Source organism: Mercenaria mercenaria, unplaced genomic scaffold, assembly GCF_021730395.1.
Source record: "Mercenaria mercenaria strain notata unplaced genomic scaffold, MADL_Memer_1 contig_3040, whole genome shotgun sequence".
Classification (NCBI taxonomy): domain Eukaryota; kingdom Metazoa; phylum Mollusca; class Bivalvia; order Venerida; family Veneridae; genus Mercenaria; species Mercenaria mercenaria.
The window spans coordinates 1-21,543 of record NW_026461144.1 but is presented as its reverse complement, the minus strand read 5'-3'; the positions used below and the strand labels follow the sequence as shown (position 1 = coordinate 21,543).

The window sequence follows — 21,543 nt, the reverse complement described above, 5'->3', positions numbered from 1 at the left end:
ATAGTCCTTATTTCTAAAAAATATTTGTAAAATGTGTTAAAAGGTTTATCAAAACTGAATACGATGCGAAAATCGTGCAGCACAGTGCATGTTTAGTGATTGACCCCTCTACAGTTAATCGCTACGCTTTCATATTTGATGGTGCGATGACTAATAAAATGTAAAACTCTATGATGCCTTTCTCCTAAATCCTACATACAATGGACGGAGGGAGTTGATTTTTTGTCTTGCAGTTGTCTTAGTTATACTCTTAAAAGATAGGCTCTTGGTGCTCTGATTTTAGACAAGTTGTTGAGTACATTGGTGAAATTATATTTTAGATTTAACTTAATTTTATATTTTACTTTATTAAACTGTTATTTTTGCGCTAATGTTAGAACCTTTTATTTATTATATTTTATCTTATTTATATTGTGTTGTCTAATTTGTTAAAGATAGGGTAAGTACGAGGTTGTCATGCCCTAAACGCGTTTAAACCCCATGCTTCCTTTATATAGGTTACTGACCGTTCCTAGGCGGTGCCCCTATTTTCAACTGTCTTTTTCTCTGTCTTGTATTTTCTGTTGTGTATGTTTTCTTGCTTGTTGTAAGAGTTTTCTCCTCCTCCTTATTACCTCTATTGCCCCTAGGGTGGTACACAATTGTTTTTTCCTGCTTATATGGGTGTGTTTGTGCGATTTTGCTCTGTTGGTTTCTTGTGTTTTATTTGTTCGTTTTGGATCTGTTTTATTTAGTTGGGTGTGGTTGTGTGTTTGATTTTCGTGCATGACTGTCTGCGCTTCTGTGGTTTACGTTGTTGTGTGACGGTACGTAGTTTTCCCTCTGTATATTCCCGCCTTCCCCACGACCCCCCGCCCCCCACCCCTCTATCTATATTTGACATAAATTAATATATATTTGTTAGATGTTTGATCGAACCCGTCTGTAATATCTTTCCATTACATCTTCTTCCTGTTGTGGGCCTACTTTGCAAATGCGTGGCTTTGAGGCTGTGTTTTTGGTGCTCTGTGCTTTGTGCTTTCGAGAAATCTACCCTTACCTATTATTTTTTTGTTTGGTATTTGTTCTTTGTACTTGGAGTGATTTTCCTTTTATTTGCAAAGCTTTAGATATAACTTTCAATCATATATACTATTTAACCTCGCAAAGATTTATTCACTTGAATTGTACGATGTACAATAATGTAATCAGAAATTTCACTTATACTTGTTGATATTGTTTCAATTTCTGTAGTGTCCGTAACCAGATAATAGCACATCATTCTGAAACATTTTTAAGAAACATTATTGTAAGCTAAATGAATTTGAATTATCTGAACAATGATGCATTTGAAAAGAATTACCATAGTGAATAATTGTTGATATCATTATAACAACTTTAATTAAACCTGTCCAATTCGGATGATAAATATGTATTTTAGCACTTTTGAACTGTATTCTGAAAATATTTGACAACAAATACATATATATATATATATGCTTTTACTCAATATGATAAGCTTTGAAATGATAATATTTGGTTTTCTGTGAAAAAAAAAATGCAAGTTTTGATTTTTCAGCTTTGGTTAAGGAGACTACACTTCCAAATACCATTGTCAAACAAACAAAACTTACCATTTGTAGTGGAATCATTATTAGACTTTGATAAATTTGGCATCAGTAAACATTCCATATTGAAATAAAGGATTTTTTTTATCTCTCACCACTTCCATATTTACTATGACATCTTTCAATTTCATGCTGATTCAACAGGAAATAATGCGGTATATAAAAATGCTGCAATCAGTGTGTTTTAATATAGTTGCACCATCAAAATGTTGGAGAAAAATAAAGTAGATTAATTGACTTGTGAAATCAGTCATTTCTTTCGTAAAGATAACGATAAATGAAAATTTAAAAATTGTTGATGAACACCATTGGAAGACAGGTTACGGGCACTACAGGGCTTTTGAAGTGCTCGTAACCATGTTTGTGATACTACAGCAAAAATGTAGATAATGAAAAAAAAACAAGAAAACAATAGCATCAGATTTTAATGTCAAAAATGTTAATTTGATAAGAACAAATTAATAAAGACTCTCATAATATCTTACAAATCTACAAAATACATCTGGTTACAAAAAAACCTGATTTTCCTTTTAAAATAATGTCATACATTTAAATTACATGAGTATATGATTTTGATTTCTGTGAGTACTATCACACCAGAGAAATGATTGTGTACAAGAATATGAGAAAAAATAATAATGTTTACATTGCAATTATTTATAATGACAAAAGGAAAAAATTAGTGAAAAACTGCATAATATCCTACCCATTGCACACTTTCTTGACATCTTCAACAATTTTCATCCGATCATGACAAATCAAACACCTAAATAATTCATACAAATTCTCTATAAGCTAATAACACGCATTTACATGGAAATCCATGTTATCATGCCATTATTTTATTTGAAAAATATGGAAAATTCTAAGTGAATAACATAACGTTTCAAAAGCGACTTTTCTTAGATGCCCTTTCTGCCACCATTTGAAAACAATTTAAGCTTGATCAATGAAAATTGGCACAGAACTTCTCCATATTCTGAGTTATGAATTATAAATGTTAAATTGCAAAACAAAGGTTAGGAAATTTATGAAAAACATTATTGTGTTTCACGCAAAAGCGATAAAGGACACTACATGTATTCGTCACAGTATTTTACATTTTATCAAAATCAAGAAATGCACAGTTAAGAGATTGGCAAATTTACATTTATGTTAACATTAACGACCAAATATAGCTTAAGGAATGTTGACAAGGTATATTTATGATTCAATCAGGTGAATTAGTTTTAAATGTCACACACCCAACTTTTCACTTTGAGACAGATGTGATCAAGAGATAAACGTTCTGACACAGATAATGATGAGCTAGAAGATGGCCTCGAGTGCAAGTAACAATTTTATTATTATGAACTGGTAATTTAAACTTGACCTAAATTTTACAAAATAAAACAATTGGCAAAGTTTTATAAAGTTTAAATAAAACTGATTGCCTATGGACCTGGTTTAAGATCTAAGGTAAACAAGATTCAAATTCATTGACCTAGATTTCGACCTCATATATTAGTATCCGATGACCTTGTTATGAGGCAGTCAAATACTATGACAAATATGTGTGAAGATCAAATAGAAATGTTTCCTCTAGAGACTTTACAATTGTTTACTATTAATGTACCTAGTGAGCTAGTTTTATCTGCCATATAATTCAAAAACTAAACCGTCCAATATTTTATTAAGAATAACAATCTAGCAAGTTTCGTTATGACGTGTTCATAATTTTGACTGTTAACGACGACAATTGAAGTAACTTGATCAAAAGACCTCATCTTGAGTACGTTCTGCTCAGTCGAGCTGAATGGGAACAAAATGCTTTTTGAATCCTATAATGAATAGTGAGTCTTGTTTATTGTTCTAGTTTCAAAAGCAGAAGAAAGTGGAATAAAGCCTAACCGGGACAAGTCGTTTTTTTAAGAAATCGATCTGGTCGTTTTTTTTTAACACTCTGTATGTCTTTTACATTCAAGCTGGTCATCGCAGTATTAATTTGCTACGTCAAACACGTAGCCAATTTACTTGTATAATTACCTTCAATCTGGATACAGCTAGTATTGTTAAGTCTTTGAATTCGAGCCTATCATTGACCACATACTGCTTATGCAATGTATTTTAAAGCCGCCTGATAAAAGAAGACGAAAAAAAAAATCAAAACATTTGAATGACCTGTTTCCAATACACCTGTGTATTACAGCGTCAAACATTGAAGTTACATTTAATGTTACAAGACTAATGTGATGTCATGCAATAAATTATATAACAAGGAAGTTAAGCCTTAAGTGTTATATATCTATACACATTTTATGTTTATCATCATAATACCCTAAGAGTTTGTTTACACTAACTTCATAACATCTATTTAGAAAAAAATGATAAAGCATGTATCTAAGAAATAAAAATGTGAATGTGACGTGACAAGTTTACATGTGCGTGTATTTTAATTTAATAAACTGATTTCAATTCTTGACTTCCCTAGACAGTTACAATACTATATATTGTAAATGATCATCCATATTTCATTTTTATATGCATAATGAGTTAAGATAACAAATATGATTTTGATTTAGTTTAAGCAGCACAAACTTTGAACGTTGCAAATTTCTAAAAACACATAATCAAGTACTTTATTTGTATTCTGAAGCGACATTTTTCTCTGCATTCCTTTTTGCTTTTAAAATTGCGTACACGATGATAATGCAAAGAGGAATACCTAAACAGACAATGATAATGCTTATAACAATGAAGAGGCCATGCTTAGTTCCTGCGTCTAACTTTGTTGTTGTTGTTGAAAAACTGATATTAGGCAAAATTGTAGCTGCCGTGCTTTTCTCCATTTGTGTATTGGCTTCGATAGTTGAGGATAATACAATATCTGTAAAAGCTTTTGATTTTCGCAGAGTAACTTATGACTGCGCTGTTTCTGTTGTAGAAGTTGTACTCGGGTCTGAAAAATATATGAACCTTGTTTCAGGCCTCATCAATCGACATTAATAAGACTTACGCAAAGGAATCAGACAGATTACCGTTTCTGACTGTTCCAAGTTTTAACCTCCAATGATCTAAACCAAAGTATATATCTTTCCTTGAATATTTCGAAATAGGTAAACGTGACGAAAAGTGTTTCCACAAACGTATCAAAGACTTTTTATTTCCGATAATTATTGTTTTAAGAATTGTTATAGCAAATAGTAATGACTCGTGCCTTAGGTATAAATATTGTAATTAAATGTACACTGACAGAGACCTGTCACTATACATAGAGAATATTTTTTGTTTCGGTGTAAGTTTGAAAATTTAGCCACGAGTGAAAATATTAACCTGACATGTGATGTTCACGAGATGAAATGAATACCGACCTTTCACCGAAACAAACAAATTTTGCGTTAATTGCATGTTTTTTCTGAAACAACGGTTGTTTTATTTTGTTTTGTTTTTTTAAAATTCTGCCTGCAGGGAGACCCACTGTTTACGACCTGTCAGCGTTGTGTTATGTGTCTCAAATAGTTCTGTAAATCCGGTCCAGGCTGTGTCTTTTTCTCACAGAAGAAAGGAGATTAATTTATTTGTAAGAGATACAAATAACATACTTGGTACTACCAAAATTTCATTCATGTGACCATAGGTATATAATTAAACAAACGATGTATGAAATGGATTAAATTCATGAAATTCACTAACGTCTGGCAAGATTCAAGTCCGCAATTTTGTTCTACTTCAGTGAGCAGATAAACAGCTATGAACGAATAATTGTAGAAACAATAGGACTATTTTATAAGTCGTATTTTAAATGGACTTAAGGTAAACTATTTTGTCGTGAGTATTACAGTTAGTCGCTGTCATTTTCTGGAACCATTCTTATTCGTTTGAATGGTCTGCAACTGACGAGTCGAGCATGTCAAAAACAGGCTGATCAGCAAGTTCATTTCTTCGGTCAATGTTAACTGTAGACATTTGCGACACAGATGTACTTCGGAAATTGAAAGTCACGGGGCCGTGGAATGTGCTGTTTGCGAAAAGACTGCGAGAACGATTGGATCCTATAGGCCTACTATAAGGTTCCGTAGCACTGATGGCAGTACCACTTCCTTGGTTGGGTTTAACGTTGCAGCGACACATTTTAGGTCATATGGCGACTTTCCAGCTTTGATAGTGGAGGAGGACCCCAGGTGCCCCTGCGTGCATTATTTCATCACGAGCGGGCACCTGGGTAGAACCACCAACCTTCCGTAAGCCAGCTGGATGGCTTCCTCACATGACGAATTCAACGCCCCGAGTGAGGCTCGATTCCACATCAATGAGGGGCAAGTGATTTGAAGTCAGCGACCTTAACCATTCGGCCACGGAGGCCCCTGCACCATTTCCTTGAATTTGAAGGCTGGCTTCATTTCTCTGATTCGACAGTATTCTAGAAATATTTCACGAGTGGTCTGTGTTGATTTTACTATAATTGTTTATAGAATTCACATTCTTGTGATTAGAAATTTTCAAGATCTGGTTGGCAGCGTCCCCTGCATCATTTAGTTTACACCAGATATTTTCTGGAGCTGAATTAAAACCGTAATTTGGAATATTTATTTCATTGACCTGTGGAACTATTTGAAGGCATAAGTTATTTCATATAAGCGCATTTCCTTTCCTTGCATACCAGAATCTTCTTAAAGATTTTATTAGTTGTTATAGTAGGTAGAAACTCTGAAAAAAGTGGGCATGCGGGCATAAGCTTTTTTTCCAAGTTGGTTGCTGCAGGGCTCTAGATAAGCATCGCTTTATCTTTCCGTGCCATTTATTTGCGTGCTAGAATGAGATCCCCTTCTAAATATATTTTGCCTGTCCAATTTTATCTATACAATGAACAATTCCAGGTATTGGTAATGAATCAGTTTTTGTGACGCTGTTAACTTTCCAGTAATCTGTAAACAAGCGATAAGATTTGTCAGATTTTGGAATAAGAATACATGGAGAACTCCGATCACTGTTACTGGTTCAATAAAATTATTGTCCAACAAATATAGAATTTCTTCTTTGAAATGGTTTTGTTTTGTTAGGTTCGTTCTATATGTATGTTGTTTAACCAGAGTCGAATCTGTAAGTTCAATGTCATGATTTTTTTTGTCAGTTCTGGAATGAACATCTGGAAATCATTGTTCATATTCATGGATAAGATGTTTTAGCTGTTCTCTGTGTTGAGGTTCCAAATGTTCAAGTTTCTTATTCAGGGTGTTGAGGTATGTCCGAATTTTGAAGTTTTATTTGACCATTGACAGTGCTGTTACTTTTTTCGAAATCACATTCAGCTGATTTTTCAATGTCCTCGTAAACAAGTGAACTTACGACTACACTAACAAGATGTGGGACAGAGCTATTTCTACCAATGTATTTTTAACATATTTATAGACAAAGATGCTTTTGTTTGCGCCTCCCATGAGTGTTAATGATGTAATTTAGATCAATTGAGTTCTTGTCAACAATATAGTGTCCATAATATCTAGCTTGTAATGGTTTACCAGGAATAGGAAAAAGTGCCATCAACTTCATAACCTGGTTTAAAAGTTCTTTCTTCAGCACAGTGACCATATCTTGATTTCATTTTGTTTTGAGCAGATTGCAAATTTGAATGTTCCGATTTACAAGCTTTTGCCAATTTAGTTCTGAAGTATGAAACATATTGCAGCACATTTAAAGACCTGTCGCCTTCTGAAAGAATATTTTATTTAAGAAATTTTAAAGACCCATGGACAGTGTGACAATCACTAATTCAAATGGACTGAAGCCAAGTGATTCTTGTACAGTTTCTCTGACCGCAAATAACAAAAAAGGATACTTTCATCCCAGTCCTTTTCTTTATCAAACAATATGTTCTAATCATATTTTTGATGTTTGATGAAATCTTTCTAAGGCACCTTTACTTTCTCAGTGATAGGCTGAAGACTTGTATTGTTCTATGCCTAAGCTATGTAATACTTGTTGAAATATATTTGACATAAAATTAAAACCTTGGTCAGACCGTACAGATTTTGGGCGACCAACAAATGTAAAAATATTTAGTTCAAGCCCTCACAGTGGATTTAATATTAATGTTTCCTAAAGGAATAGCTTCAGAAAATCTTGTTGAAGCACACATAATTGTCATAAGGTACTGGTTCCCTGATCTGGTTTTCAGTAATGGACCAACGAAGTTATTATTCTACTGAAAGGTTCATCAAATGCGGGTATTGGCTGAAGATGTGCCTTAGGTTTGCCTACCATTTGACATGTGTGACAAGACCTACAACATTGAGACACATCAGATTTTAAATTAGACCAACAGATACAAGATGTTGTGATACATGTATGTTTTATTCACACCACATTGACCTGACATGGGCGTTTCATGAGCCAGGGAAAGAATTTCCTGACGATAAAAATTTTGGGACCACCATCTAGTAATTAACTGTCCATTCATCATCAGCAGAGACATCTGGTTGCCGCCATTTTCTCGTCAAAATCCCATGCTAAACAAAATAGAAGACAGGGACCTGTGAAGGTTCTTCTTCACTAACAGCTCTTTGAAACAATAAAGAAATTTTAGGATAATTACTTTGTTCCTGAATAAGCTGTAACTTTGACAGCGAGTTATGACCTTGGTCATTGAATAGAGAATGATAAGATAAGTTGTCAGAGTCTGTTTGTTGAACAGACAGATTTGAAGAAAAAGAATTACATGTCTCAGAATTAAATGTTTCATTGATAATAGTATCAGACAAATCAATGTCTGATTAAGATCACTCTGAATGGCCTTCTTAGTCATAGCACGGGTAACTGCACAAGAAGGATAAGGGTCAGGAATTTCCTGCTCAACTGGATCAGGGTTTTGATCCTAAAAAGGTGTGTGAGTTACAGGTAGATTTACCACAACTTCATATCCAGCTAGGTCATTTCCTAACAGTAAATGTACACATTGAAATGGTAAATCAGGTCTGACACCCACACTCACAGGGCCAGTAACCAAGTCTGAGGTTAAATAAACATTATGGAGGGGTACCACAACCACACCCCACCCCTTGAATAAGTACATCTGTACTAGAAAAAGTCTTCTTAGAAAAAGGCAGAACATCTGCACGAATAAGAGATTATGAAGCGCCAGTATCCCTTAGGATTTTAGTAGGAGTAGACTGGGTAGAATCACCGATAAGTGATATAGAATCATCAGATATAAATGGCTCATAAATCTCCATAATAGAAACAGAATTGAGGTCCTTGGTCTCAATAACAGTACTGATATCACAACAAGGATTGAGTTTAAAATTCAAAGAGGTGAGGCCAGTAGGTCTTGCCTTATCCCTGCCCTGCTTCCTCTTTAGAGAAAAGCATTGAGAGATAATGTGTCCAGGTTTCCCACAATAACTGCAAGTAGGTAGAGACAAGTGTTTTTCAGCCGGTTTATTACCTAAATTATCAGTAGGTGTTTTACCTGAAAATATCGATTTTTGAGAACTTCCTGTATTAGAATTATTACCAGATGAGAACCTAGAATTAGTTTGTGGAAAATATGCTTTTTTGTTCAAACAATTTGGTTTGTTGAAAGACACTTTATGAGTTAAAGTATAATCATCAGCCAATCTAGCAGCCTCTTCTAAATTTTCAACCTGTTTTTTATCCAAGAGAGTTTTAACCTCGGTGCCAACACACCTTTTAAATTCTTCAGTCAACATTAACTGCCTAAGTTTTTCGTAACTAGTACCTATCTTCTTTGATACATACCGCCTATCAAATAACTGCTCTTTAATTCTGGCAAATTCATCATGGGTCTGGTCGGACATCTTTTCAGCAATTTCGAAATTTTGCCTGTAAGCATCAGGACCTGGCTTATATCCTTTCAAAATTATTTTTTTAACATAACAGCTGTGTATAAATTTTACAGGCTTTGCCAATTGAAACACTTGAAGTCTCCAATTTTCCTTAGGGCATTTAAGGTTTTCAGCTATTTCTAGCTTTTTCATTTCAAATTAATATTACATTAGTTTTTCTTTTTTTCTCTTTCTCTTTCTCTCTCTCTCTCTTCTAACTCTATCTCCTCTCTCTCTCCCTTTCTTTCTTTTTTTCTTCCCTCTCCATTTCTAATTTTTTCTCTTCTAACTGAAATTCCATCCATTGTTTATCCCGGACGCGCCCCCAATTTCTGTTATTATATAATAAGTTAGACGGTAACAATGTTCTGTAACAGTAAATAAAAGTAGCGGAAAGACAAACCAGCAGCTATTTACAATAACAAAATTACATTCATGAATTTAAGTAAATATACAAATACCTTAAACTGTGACAGAGCCGTAATATCCAACCTTATATGTACCAATAGTCCAAATCCTGTCCAGGTCGAATTCAAATCCAGTCAGAATAATATCCAAAAATTATAATTCCTCTCTTCAAAAATAACTTTTAAATTCCAGATTTGTTAAATGTAAATCCTTCAAATAAACCTTCAAATATTAAATATCCAAAGTGGTAATAATTTATTTTTAAGAAATACAAGACAGGTTCATCAATATGTACAGTCTAGCTTCTTGGTTTCTAAGTTCTAACGTCAGACATCATCCTATTTATTGTATCATGGAAGGTTCCAAAATTTTAACGTAATACTAAGAAAGAAATATTCTGGAAAAATCAAGGACAATCTTTTCTAAAAATAACATTATTTATATTATTATTACTATTCTAGATTAAAGGAGAATTTTATAATTAATACAGAATGACGTCTTAAATCAAGGTCAGTAGACAATGGTTTGTCTCAGGAGAATAAACATATACATAACACTATACAAGAAAAAGTACTGTATACAAGATCTGAATTTTACGATTTCCGTAAGTTTCAGAATCAGTAAGGAGACAAAAACCGTCAGTCAGTAGAGGAAACGGTAGATCATAGATACAAGTAATAATCAGCCAGGTCAAGCATACCACCAAAGAACGTTAAAAACCTTCACCCATCCGAAGACTCTATTAAAACGCAACACATGCATAAGTCATTTATGTTGTTCTGTAACAACATTGTTTATCACACAGGCTACCGTTTAGTATCAATTAAAAGAGCTTTCAATGCTATTTTCTATTTGTGTTATTGTATCGTTCTGGCCACTTCTGTAATAAATCGAGGCCATAAAATACACGCCTGTGTATAGTTAATATACATATAGGCACCACCAGTCGGATATACATAATGCAACTATTTCCTAAGTTTGGTCAAATGAATAACAGAGCTGTGATAACAAACTAAGAAGGAATGGGTTTTTTTTAATTAGATATATCTGTGGCGCATATGCTTTCATTGAGTTTCGCTAGAGACAAAGAATACAGTGAAATATATTTTGTATCCATCGATTTTTACAATGCATATAACAAACTGGCCGTTAGGTGATTGTAATCCCACGCCGCAGGAAGGATTGTCACAAGAAAGGTGAATAAATATGGACGAATAATGATTATTTTCGACCCCTTATAGCAGCAATTTCTCATATCGTAATTAAATTTTATCCGTACAGTATACTAATAGTCTTTAACAAATACCCCTCCTGAGAAAAGGACCTCTGTGGCCAAGTGGTTTAGGCCGCTGATTTTAAATCACAAGCCCGTCAACTATATGGGTTCGAGCCTTACACAGGGCGTTGAATTCTTCTTGTTAGGAGGCAATCCAGCTGGTGTACGGAAGGTCGTTGGTTCTACTACCAAGGTGCCCGCCCGTGATAAAATAATGCAGGGATGGGCACCTGGGGTCTTCCGCCATCCTTAAAGCTTGAAAGTCGCCATCAAAAAAAAATCTGAGAAGCGCATGTTATTGACGAAACAACATATTTTAACCATCTTGGCAGACGGTCACACAAGGACCAGTTTCACCTATATATATATATATAGGGAAAGTGACCACGTGACCACGTCCCTTTACATAAAATCGGAGCAGCAGTTTTATCCAAGATGGTTTTAAATGTTTCCATTATATACATTTAGAGAAAATGGACCATGCTAGACAAGATGATTTTTAAAGTTTCCACTAAATGCATATGGCACTCTGACGGCAATGTTTTGTTAGGAATCGGAATAATTTGAACAATCTTACTAGTTGATCACACAAGAACCATTTGCGTGAATTAAGTTCAAAATCAGACCAGAAGTTTCAAACAAGAAGACTTTTAAAGTTTCCACTACATACATGAAGAAGAAGATAACATGATCCCTGATGGCCATGTTTTTTTTAAGGAATCGGAATAATTTGACCAGACTTTGAAATGGATCACACAAGGAACATTTGTGAGAAATTATTTAAAACCATGCCAGCAATTTCATAGAAGAAGATTTTCAAAATTTCTATATCATATTACATATAATTCACAACGATATTTCGAGTGGATTTTTGCCAGAACCCATCTTACCCAATCCAGAATCCCAGATCTAGCTACTGTTATAATGACCCTTTTATAATATACTTTGCTGTTCTGTTATTGAACGAAATTTTCAATGTTTATCGATATACGAATGTGTTTCAGGGCTAAATACATTAGCAATCCCGGCATAGGTTCTTACACTCTGTAATATAAAAAGCCTAAAACACAATACCATGAAGTTAGCAAGAAAATAAAATACAAAATTGCATAAAACAATAATTGAAGCGTTGGGTAAAGAAATAACCAAATTAATATAATATCAATGAACAATATATCGTAAATAGGTCTTTCTACAGCGTCTGGACATTTACGACAAACAAGACGATTGTACAAACATGACAAGTATTCACGAAGACTGCATGGACAAACACACGGATGAATTACATCGGGAACTTCAGTTAACATTCGTGATATAGCATACATTACCGAGGATCCCCGATTCAGTTAAGCAGCAGACGATACAACATAATAAAATCCTGGGAAGCAATATCGGAAATTTGGCGCATACGCGAGGGTTAAATATTATCTTTCCTCTCTGAAAAAGACTTAATGAACGGTGCACGTTAATATTAATGATAAAACAGTATCTAAAATTCTCGACCCGTGACAAATGGAACTAAGTGAAAATTTCATGTTCGCTATTTATAGAACTGTGTCAGGTCATGCATATGAATGAAAGTAGACCGGCAGCATTCAATACGAAATTTAAAAGGTTCAATACGGATTTTTTCTGCCTGTTCATATTTTATTACGAAATACAAGCCGATAGCTATGCAGAATTTATATAGGTATATAACAATCTATTCATCGCTAGTAAACAATTTTGTTTATTTTGCTTAGCGAAAAATTGACAACGGTTTGCCTTTCCTCCAGAATCGTTTCGGTATTTTTTGGATAACTACAAAATCTTAACGCCAATACGTCTGTACAACTGGTCACTTTTAAGGCATCAACTTTTTAACTACTTTGGAAAACAAAAACATGTGAATAAGTACATGTAATTTAACCTAATGTCAAAATAGGTTTACTGATAAATAGTCCGATACGAATACTTATTTCTACTGAATATAACATTTTTTAAAAATTCCTCCAAAAAAGGAACGGCTTGACTAGCTAATGTGTTGTAGCAATCTGACATCGTTTTGGGCAATCTGTTGTTGGAACGGCGTTTTATGATTTGTTCATTACAAATATCTCTTTAAACAGTAATGGATTCGACCAAGTAAGCGCAAAATTGGCGGCAAATTTTCCTTTGAGATAACCATTTGGAAAATTGCATTATTTCAGGGGCGTGCTTACTACGACAGGTATAATTTACAATAGTACTAAAATAACTGAGATATGTAATGTCAAAAATGAAAAGATCTTCAGTTGAAATCAAATCTTAATATATCTAATTGATTTACACTTTGTCATTGTACAATTTTTCATGAAACACTCCCCTGAATAAATAATAGACTGTCGTATAATGCAAACGCACGTTAGACCGAAGCATGTAGGTGCCAAACAATCGGTTAACTTATTACATTTGTCACTAGAATACATTCTGCTTCCTGGCTTCTTGTAGTAAACATGACTAAATGGGGAGGCAAAATAATCGGAAACAATATACAGGCTTCCCTCAAAGTCAAACACACTAGAAATCCTTCTTAAAGTCCTTATAATTAGCCATTACTTTACAATATAACGTATCTGTATAGGTGAATTACCTGTAACAACCATAGTAAATGTTTCCGTGTTGCTTCCATCAAAACAATCGATATTTCCATCATCTGCATATTCGACCGGATTTATTGTAAAGAGGAAATTGCCAGTGCTTACGTTTGGCATAAATGAGTACCGTTCTGGGTTCGAGGTATTTTCAGAACACAAAACAAATCCACAATCTGCAACCGATACATTATCAACCTTCCATGTTTGACTTCCTGTATATGGGTTTATTGTACAAGCAAGGATAGCCTCAGAACCTTGAGAAAAGCCTTCGCCACTGTTTCCAGTAGTGGTAATCTCAAAATTTGCTGAAATCAAATACATTAAGTTTTTCATAACTAAATGAAAATGCCTTAATATCTGTTCGCTTAAATACATATATATGTTTAATATCAGAAAACAAGTTAACGTTTACATTTAAAACATTTGATTAAATGCACAGTAGCAAAGATTTATACACCGACGAAATACTTACACAAATGCAACTTATACATGAACTAGAGTTTCGTTACAAGCACAACCAGATTACACCATGATCTTGACAAATTGTGTCATGATTTTATTGGACAGGCATCAATAAAGCTAGAAATTGGAAATACGCTTCTTGCCTCTTAGAGTTAGACAGTAACATCTAAGCAATATTTTATTACATTCCTCAGATATTTTGAAAGAGATTTATCTATGGAACAAAGAAACTCAAAATTGAATTATTTTCATACAATAATGTAATTACTACTCCGCCTTTCACATAACAGGTTTTTCTTTATAACTAAACAGGTTTTTATCAGTATAATTCTTATTAATTTACATTTGCACTTGACTAAGGAGGCAGGCTAACTTAATATGTGTATATCCGCATGCCCAACCGGAAGCTAACCCGATGATTTACGACGACGTTAACGACAAACTAAATATGTTCCGACCATTAAGGTTTAATTAGGCAGAAATAATTAAAAAAAAAAATGACGCAAAAACGCTTCAAAATATTGTTGCCTTAATATGACGTCACCGACGCCTTGACGTTGCGTGTCAGTTACCGTGCAAAAATTGATAGCTTTAATTTTGAAAGTACGTAATTCTGTAAATTATCTGTATGCGAAAATTTTTCAAAACAGCCATTATTTTTTTCAGATATTTTTATGAGTCTTTCGCTCTGAATAATGATCTTATTTTCCCCTTCTTTTATGTAGTTATATCGAAATGTTATGCGGAATGTAAGAAAATGGATAATGGTTACTGTTATATTGAATGTTATTGGGAATATAGTTGGGTGAAAGGTTACCCATTAAGGCCATTTTCAAATAAAAATTGAGAAGTTTGATTTGTAATACCTATTTTCAGTTTACGTTGATGATTTGTTACTTATTTACTAAAACTAAGGTCTGAAATTGTTCAAATGTCAGTAGAAAATTGTTGTTTCTTGAACTAAATTATTGTTGCCATAGAAACCAAACCACTAACCTATATATCTAAATGTAAAATTCAAAAGCATTGACACTGGTGTGTTTGAGGAACACAGCTTAGACTTTTTATTTTCATTTCAACAATATCCATGCGAATAATAGCAGCGTGCAGAACGATTGTTTTTTCATAAAAATATCAGACGAGCATATTGCTGTAAGTATTTTAAGCTTTATTTGCAAATAACAAAGAAATATTATTTACGTTAGAAATAAGATGTTTTGAAGCTACATTAACAAGAAAGGTAAGTTCATTTAATATTTTTATAACAAGTACGATAAAATTAAGATATAAGCTATTTTATCATCTCTGTTACCAAAATTACTTTAAACTTTAAGGAAAATAGGGTACCATTTATATCACTTGGAATTTTGCTAATAATATCACACAAATATTCCATGTTGGTCATTAAGAGAATGGCACTGAAGCCGACGAAAAACCCGTTTTCTAGTTCATTAGTTCCAATCTATCTTGTGTATGCAACAACAATTAGCAAAAGTTGGCAAGATAATAAGGGAAACTTACCAATCTGACTAAAGTACTTGATCTTCTAAACAAAGATCTGAGAACGACCCATTCACATACGTCTTCTGTATATTTTGGGTTTCCAGTATTGCCATTTTTATTTTAACCAATCAGACGACTTGTTCGAATGTCAAAGAGTAAGAAAAATGTGCAGTCATTCGAGGGCTCGAACCCGGGACGCCTCGCTTACAAAGCAAGTGGCCTACCGCATAAGAATTGTAAATATCAAAAGTCAAGGCTACAGGTAGATTTGCAAAATGTTGTAAGTTAAGCTTTGATTGGCTAGCGAAAGGGTCGTCAGAACGAGGCTATGAATAGGTCGTTCTCAGATCCTATGCGTAGCGTAATAGGAGATGTACTTTAGTCAGATTGGGAAACTTGCATTCCTTACGTCGGCTAAATGTATTATTTTCAATGTAAATCATTTACAAAGTTACTTCAAAACTTCAATTTGACAATACATGTGTATCAAATGGGTATTTATGTTAAAATAATTATTCCCTTGGTTTTAAAACCAGGCCATGCTAATCTAATTTTAAAGATACCGACAGGGAAGATCTTAAAACTGTTTAACACTCAGCGAACACAGCGAAGTGTTAAAATTTCGAACAATTTCATTTATGGTCAGAATCTGATAGAACTGAGTTAATAATATCTTTTTCTGGGAAAACCCCTTCTCTTAATTAGATCATTCCGTAACAGCAGTGGCCATAGTCTTAACAACACATTCCTAAGACATGCTGTTTTAAAACGGTGTAAAAAAGAAATATTTATAACTATTTAGTCGGACCTATATTGACTTTTTTAATTAAGAAAAATAATTAATATGTCCCCATATTTTATCAGTTAATAAAATATGGGCAGGAGTTCGGATGCGTAATGATTAAATCACGAGTGCGTAGCATGAGTGATTTAATATTCGCATCCGAACGCTTGCCCATATTTTATTAACTGATAAAATTATTGGAACATATTTATTATTTCGATTCTAACCACGCAAATTCTTCGCATTTTACAGCACTATATTTTAGCTCGATACGTCATTCGGCTGGCCATATGCTATTATAAAAACCTCCCCACGAATGAAAAGCGTTGCATCAAACGGAATTTCCTGATATTCAGTAAATTTTAGTTAAAGTACTAAGTAGTTACCGCTGTGAAAATGTTATTTTCAATAACATCTAAGGTCAGATATAAAAATTAGAAGTAAATACTTCATTCAAAATTTATATACAGTATGCAGTTTCTAAAAATAGTACACATCACCTACATGATGGCACTGAAACATACACGCCAGAACATTGCGGCATATACGTAAACACTTGAGTCTGGAAGATTGGAACATGAATTATAATTAATTTACTGTCAATGTAGAATCTAGTTGACATTTGTGTAGCCTATAACGCAGAAAATTGTAAACTACGCACACGGCAATATATAGATGCACCGATGTTGAAGTTGAAACTTACCGGACTGAAACATTTTCTTTCGGTAAAAATATAAACAAATGAATTCATCAGTTAGAAATTGTTTGTTTCGGAAAATTTGATGTACATTTTATTACTACTACTTACATGTAGCACTGAAAAAGTCGAATATTTAGTCGGCATATAACGGAAGCAGAGTAGAATCTCAGTCATGTTACAATCGTAGGGTGGAATGGAACAGCAGCTATATTTTATTGTAGATTCATGTAGGCCCCTATAGGCGATTTCGCTATCTGTTTATATAGCAACTACGGTTGATCGTGTTAAAATGATGAATATTATTTGTATTTCTGCGTCTTATCAATTATATTCTACATTTGCAAAGTAAGGTGCAAGTTTTGGTATAAGTTCTTAAAAACAAATCAGAATGGATCTATACAGCTATTTGAAAATTACCTGATATAAATGTCGTATATCCGAATCCAAGTAAAAGTGCTGCTTGTAAAATCACTGATTCCATTTTCATTAAGCCTGGAATAATGATTTTAAATTGTTAACGTCTTAAACAAAACTGATATAATTAAGTGTCTGGTTGTTAGTTATGAGTCTTATGTCGATTTCACATGACGTCATGTATGAAATTTTTGCCAAAGTAGAATTGTAGTAGTTGCGTTTATGTATCAAAATTATTTTTACATGCGTTGGCTTATTGAATTAATCAGATATCTTTTTTAACTTATTATAATAAAATGCCTTTTGGTTCACTTACTAAAAGCTACACCATGTGTAAAATTTACTTAGCCGCAGAAGAAATACACCCTTTTGTGTAATAATGCCCCTTTTTTAACTGCCTGTCTGAATATATAATTTCAATTAGTAATGACACATTTTCAATTACTCATGCTCCATAGATGTCCTCTGTATTGAGTAAAATATGTATTCAATTTTTATTTTAATTTTTGTAATAATATGTCATTTGTAACATGTTCTACATGGTAAAAAAGTCACAAATTTGAATATATTTACAAGCATTAGATGATAAAATTGGACAGCGATATTGAGATATATCTTTTTTTTTTGAGATTTTAACATATATATAATAACTGATCTACATGAAAGCAGAAATATATCTCATTTCTTATATTACAGGTAATTAGGTTGGAAAAAAACATGGGCAATAAATTTGTAGATAAAGGAATTAATGTTGAATGCTGGGGCAATCGAATAGATATTTGCATAATGTGTGATTAATGCTTTATATATAATACAAAAAGTTCAGTCCACATACTTGTAATATTCGCAGTTGCAGAGATATAGGGAGTTACATTTCATTGGACATTGGTATATTTGATTTATAATGCATGTTTATGTGATAAATGTGTATAAATGATGCTAAAAATTGTTTGTTTGAATATAACTTGATTTGTAGAAAATAAAAATGAAATATTCTGTGCGAACATGTTATCAGATATGCGGCATATCTGCTGAAAATTTATGCTGATAATTTTTACAGCTTTACGGAAAGGCAGAATACACTTATAAATGAATTACTAGATTATCACTGAATGTTTTGTCGTTGTTGTTGTTGTTTTTGCTTTTGTGACATGTAACAGAGTAATATATTTCAAATATATAAATAACAAAAAAAAAATGAAAGAAAATATCACATATACTAAAAAATATTCTTTGTAAACAGTTTCCATAGCTGTTACTTATTTAGAAAATAAAACTCGGTGATAATAGAGTGGGAGGGAATGAATATCTAGCATTTAATCTTTGAAATATAGATGAATGATAAAAGATCAAAAATTTCATTCTTAATTTTTACTTCTGTTGCCCTAGCAATGAAACAATGTTTAGACCTTTTCTTCGTATGCATAATAAATTGAGTGAAATCAATAGCTTTTAATTTACCTTTCAAACAGTGACAAGTAAACAAATAACTGAAAGATCTGTTACCACAGCAACTTGAATTCTGTTCCTTTAACAGGAACATTTCTGCTGTCGTTAATAACACAATTTAATTCGAGAAACTAACAAGAACTGTCCGTAAGACAGCGCCCTCCACTATTCGGCGATTTGACAGTAAAATGAATCTCAGTGAGAGATCTCTACTTTAAAAGGAATACACCAAAATATTAAAAGACGCTACTACTCAGAGGGGTTAAGGGTCAACTATGGAAGGGGTAATGATTATGGTAAAGATATATTTTGAGTTTAAATTCTTTATTCTATATAGTACCAATGCCATGTCCAGAAAAACGAAGTTTGTAAAAAAATAAAAAATAATAAGTATTAAAGTGGCATAATTTTGTCAAAACACATTAATCAGAGGTATGGGGATTGTTACCACACATGCAGATGATGATTATAAAAGATACATTTTAAGTTTCATGTCATTTTATATTGTACCAGAATTATATCCAGAAATCAAAAAATGTCAAAAAATTTTAGGTATGAAAGGGGCATCATTATGTCAAAAATACAATTACAGTTATTGGGGCTGTAACCACACATGCAGATGATTGCAAAGAAATATTTCTAATTTCAAGTACAAAGATATCTCTATAAACGAAGCTTTCGAAAAATTAATATGAAAATAATTCCAAGCATAACTGCTTGGTGACCTTGACCTTGGGTATAATGGGCCCTGTACATACTTTGTTTGTATGCTGGACAATGTTTAAGAGAAGTTACAGTGTGTTATAAGTAATAGTAACAAAGAAGTGACAGAAAAACCAAGGCTGCCGAAAAAATTTAACGTAAAGGATAACCTAATTATATATCACCTTGGTGACCTTGACCTTCTTTTAATGGGCCAAATCCCTGCGATTACTTTGTTTGTATGCTGAACAATATTTATGAGAAGTTACAGTAAGATAAGTGTGATAGTAAGAAAGATATAACAGAAAAACAAAGGTTGCCGAAGGACTTAAACCTTGAAGATAAACTAAGTATAACAACTTGGAAACTTTGACCTTGGGTATATGGGACCCAGTCCGTGCATAGACTTTATTTATATGATGGACAAGTTTAAGACCTTGGTGACCATGACCTTAGGTAAAATGGGCCCAGCCTCGCACATACTTTGTTTGTATGCTGGGCAAAAATAAAAGAAAAAAAAGAAAGAAAAAAAAAGACTTTAAACAAAAAGGTACGCCTGGGCGAGAAGAATAGCACCCCGACCCCCCATTATCTGAATACTGGAATTAAAAAAGGGTTGTTTTTTTTAATCATGTTGCAGTGAGAACGAACACTAAAAGTACACGTTTTATTTTCATTTATTTTCAGACACAGACTAGCACTACTGGATGCACATACCATTAAACATGGTTTAAAACCCTGTAAAATATTCATTAAAATAGGAAAAACCGTTAATTAACCCCATTAATTCTTGCATCACTTTATTTAGCAGGTTTCACAATATTAATGGGTTACATGTTAAAATACCATTGAAATACCCATTTTTAACCAGAAAATTTAGTTCAAAATTCACCTTCCTCAATGGAACATAATATACTAGAATCGTCGAAATAAACATTCCATCCTTTTTATATAGTCCTGTACATCTACTTAAATTTCAAGAAATATTTTGACAGTAAGCATATTGCTCAAAAATACCATTTAAATTAATCACGTTTTTGGTTATAATATGTTTCTCAAAGGCATACCTTTCTATTGTACACTATTTATTTCGGAGTCTAGATTCATATTCAGGACTTAAATAATCCTCCAAATAGTATGATAATACAGAATATATATATATATTACAAAGAGATACTAGCTCATCAGTATCAAACATTTTCGTACATATTCACGATTTAAATCAAAACAAACCAGGGTATTGATATTAACTCTATAGTTTACATAGTTTACCGAAAATATATTCTTTTACCACAATGAATGCAATATATGCACAAAGTCTCTACATTCACCGTAATCTGAAAATATCTTAAACGAGTGAATAATCTTGAACAACCTATACCTGTAGTAAATCTTAAAATCTACTAGTGGCAAGTGTATGCTCTCATATGGCAGTCTGGCAAAATGCAATGTTTTGTGTCGTCTTTCCGTTAGTATTAATTCATTGTATGACCGAAATGATTGGTTGTTGCTCGAATATTAAGAGCAAATAGAACGAATTTGATCATAGAGACTACAAAAAAAACTTGTCTTACATTCGGCAAACTTAATTTTTGAGATACGTAGGTATGGTTGCCATTTAGTCTTATGAGATCTATCTTTGACTAACGAACCTTATTTATTGCTTTGTCTCTTTGTCTGACTGTCTGCAACTAACATGTGTCCGGTCAAAAAGGTCTTACGTAGGTCAGAAATATTTTACAAGTTTAATAATGCTTTACTTTGAATCTGTATCAATAAAACTAGATTTCAGTTCTTGTACAT

The 21,543-nt window shown here is 33.1% G+C and overlaps 1 protein-coding gene across 2 annotated transcripts; it reads right to left on the bottom strand.

Annotated features, from left to right (window-relative positions):
* Window positions 1-2,018: 2,018 nt before the first annotated feature.
* Window positions 2,019-21,011, bottom strand: LOC128552694 (uncharacterized). Of its 2 annotated transcripts, none has more exons than XM_053533739.1 (4): window positions 20,808-21,011; window positions 17,593-17,667; window positions 13,723-14,031; window positions 2,019-4,545 (listed from the first exon to the last, which is right to left on the bottom strand). In XM_053533739.1, exons 2-4 carry the CDS (start codon window positions 17,660-17,662, stop codon window positions 4,505-4,507), a joined length of 420 nt encoding a protein of 139 aa, XP_053389714.1. In that variant the 5' UTR covers window positions 17,663-17,667; window positions 20,808-21,011; the 3' UTR covers window positions 2,019-4,504. The 2 variants fall into 2 exon arrangements, with proteins under 2 accessions (XP_053389714.1, XP_053389715.1); XM_053533740.1 differs by lacking the exon at window positions 20,808-21,011 and adding an exon at window positions 20,639-20,780 and having other exon boundaries at window positions 17,593-17,669.
* Between the last annotated feature and the right edge of the window lie 532 nt (window positions 21,012-21,543).

Excerpts from the sequence above, each read along its gene's own strand:
- LOC128552694 (XM_053533739.1), bottom strand. The coding sequence starts at position 17,662 with ATGAAAATGGAATCAGTGATTTTACAAGCAGCACTTTTACTTGGATTC. Across the intron at positions 14,032-17,592 it reads ATATACGACATTTATATCAG|CAAATTTTGAGATTACCACT; the intron begins GTAATTTTCAAA and ends ATTTGATTTCAG. Across the intron at positions 4,546-13,722 it reads ATTTACTATGGTTGTTACAG|ACCCGAGTACAACTTCTACA; the intron begins GTAATTCACCTA and ends TATATTTTTCAG.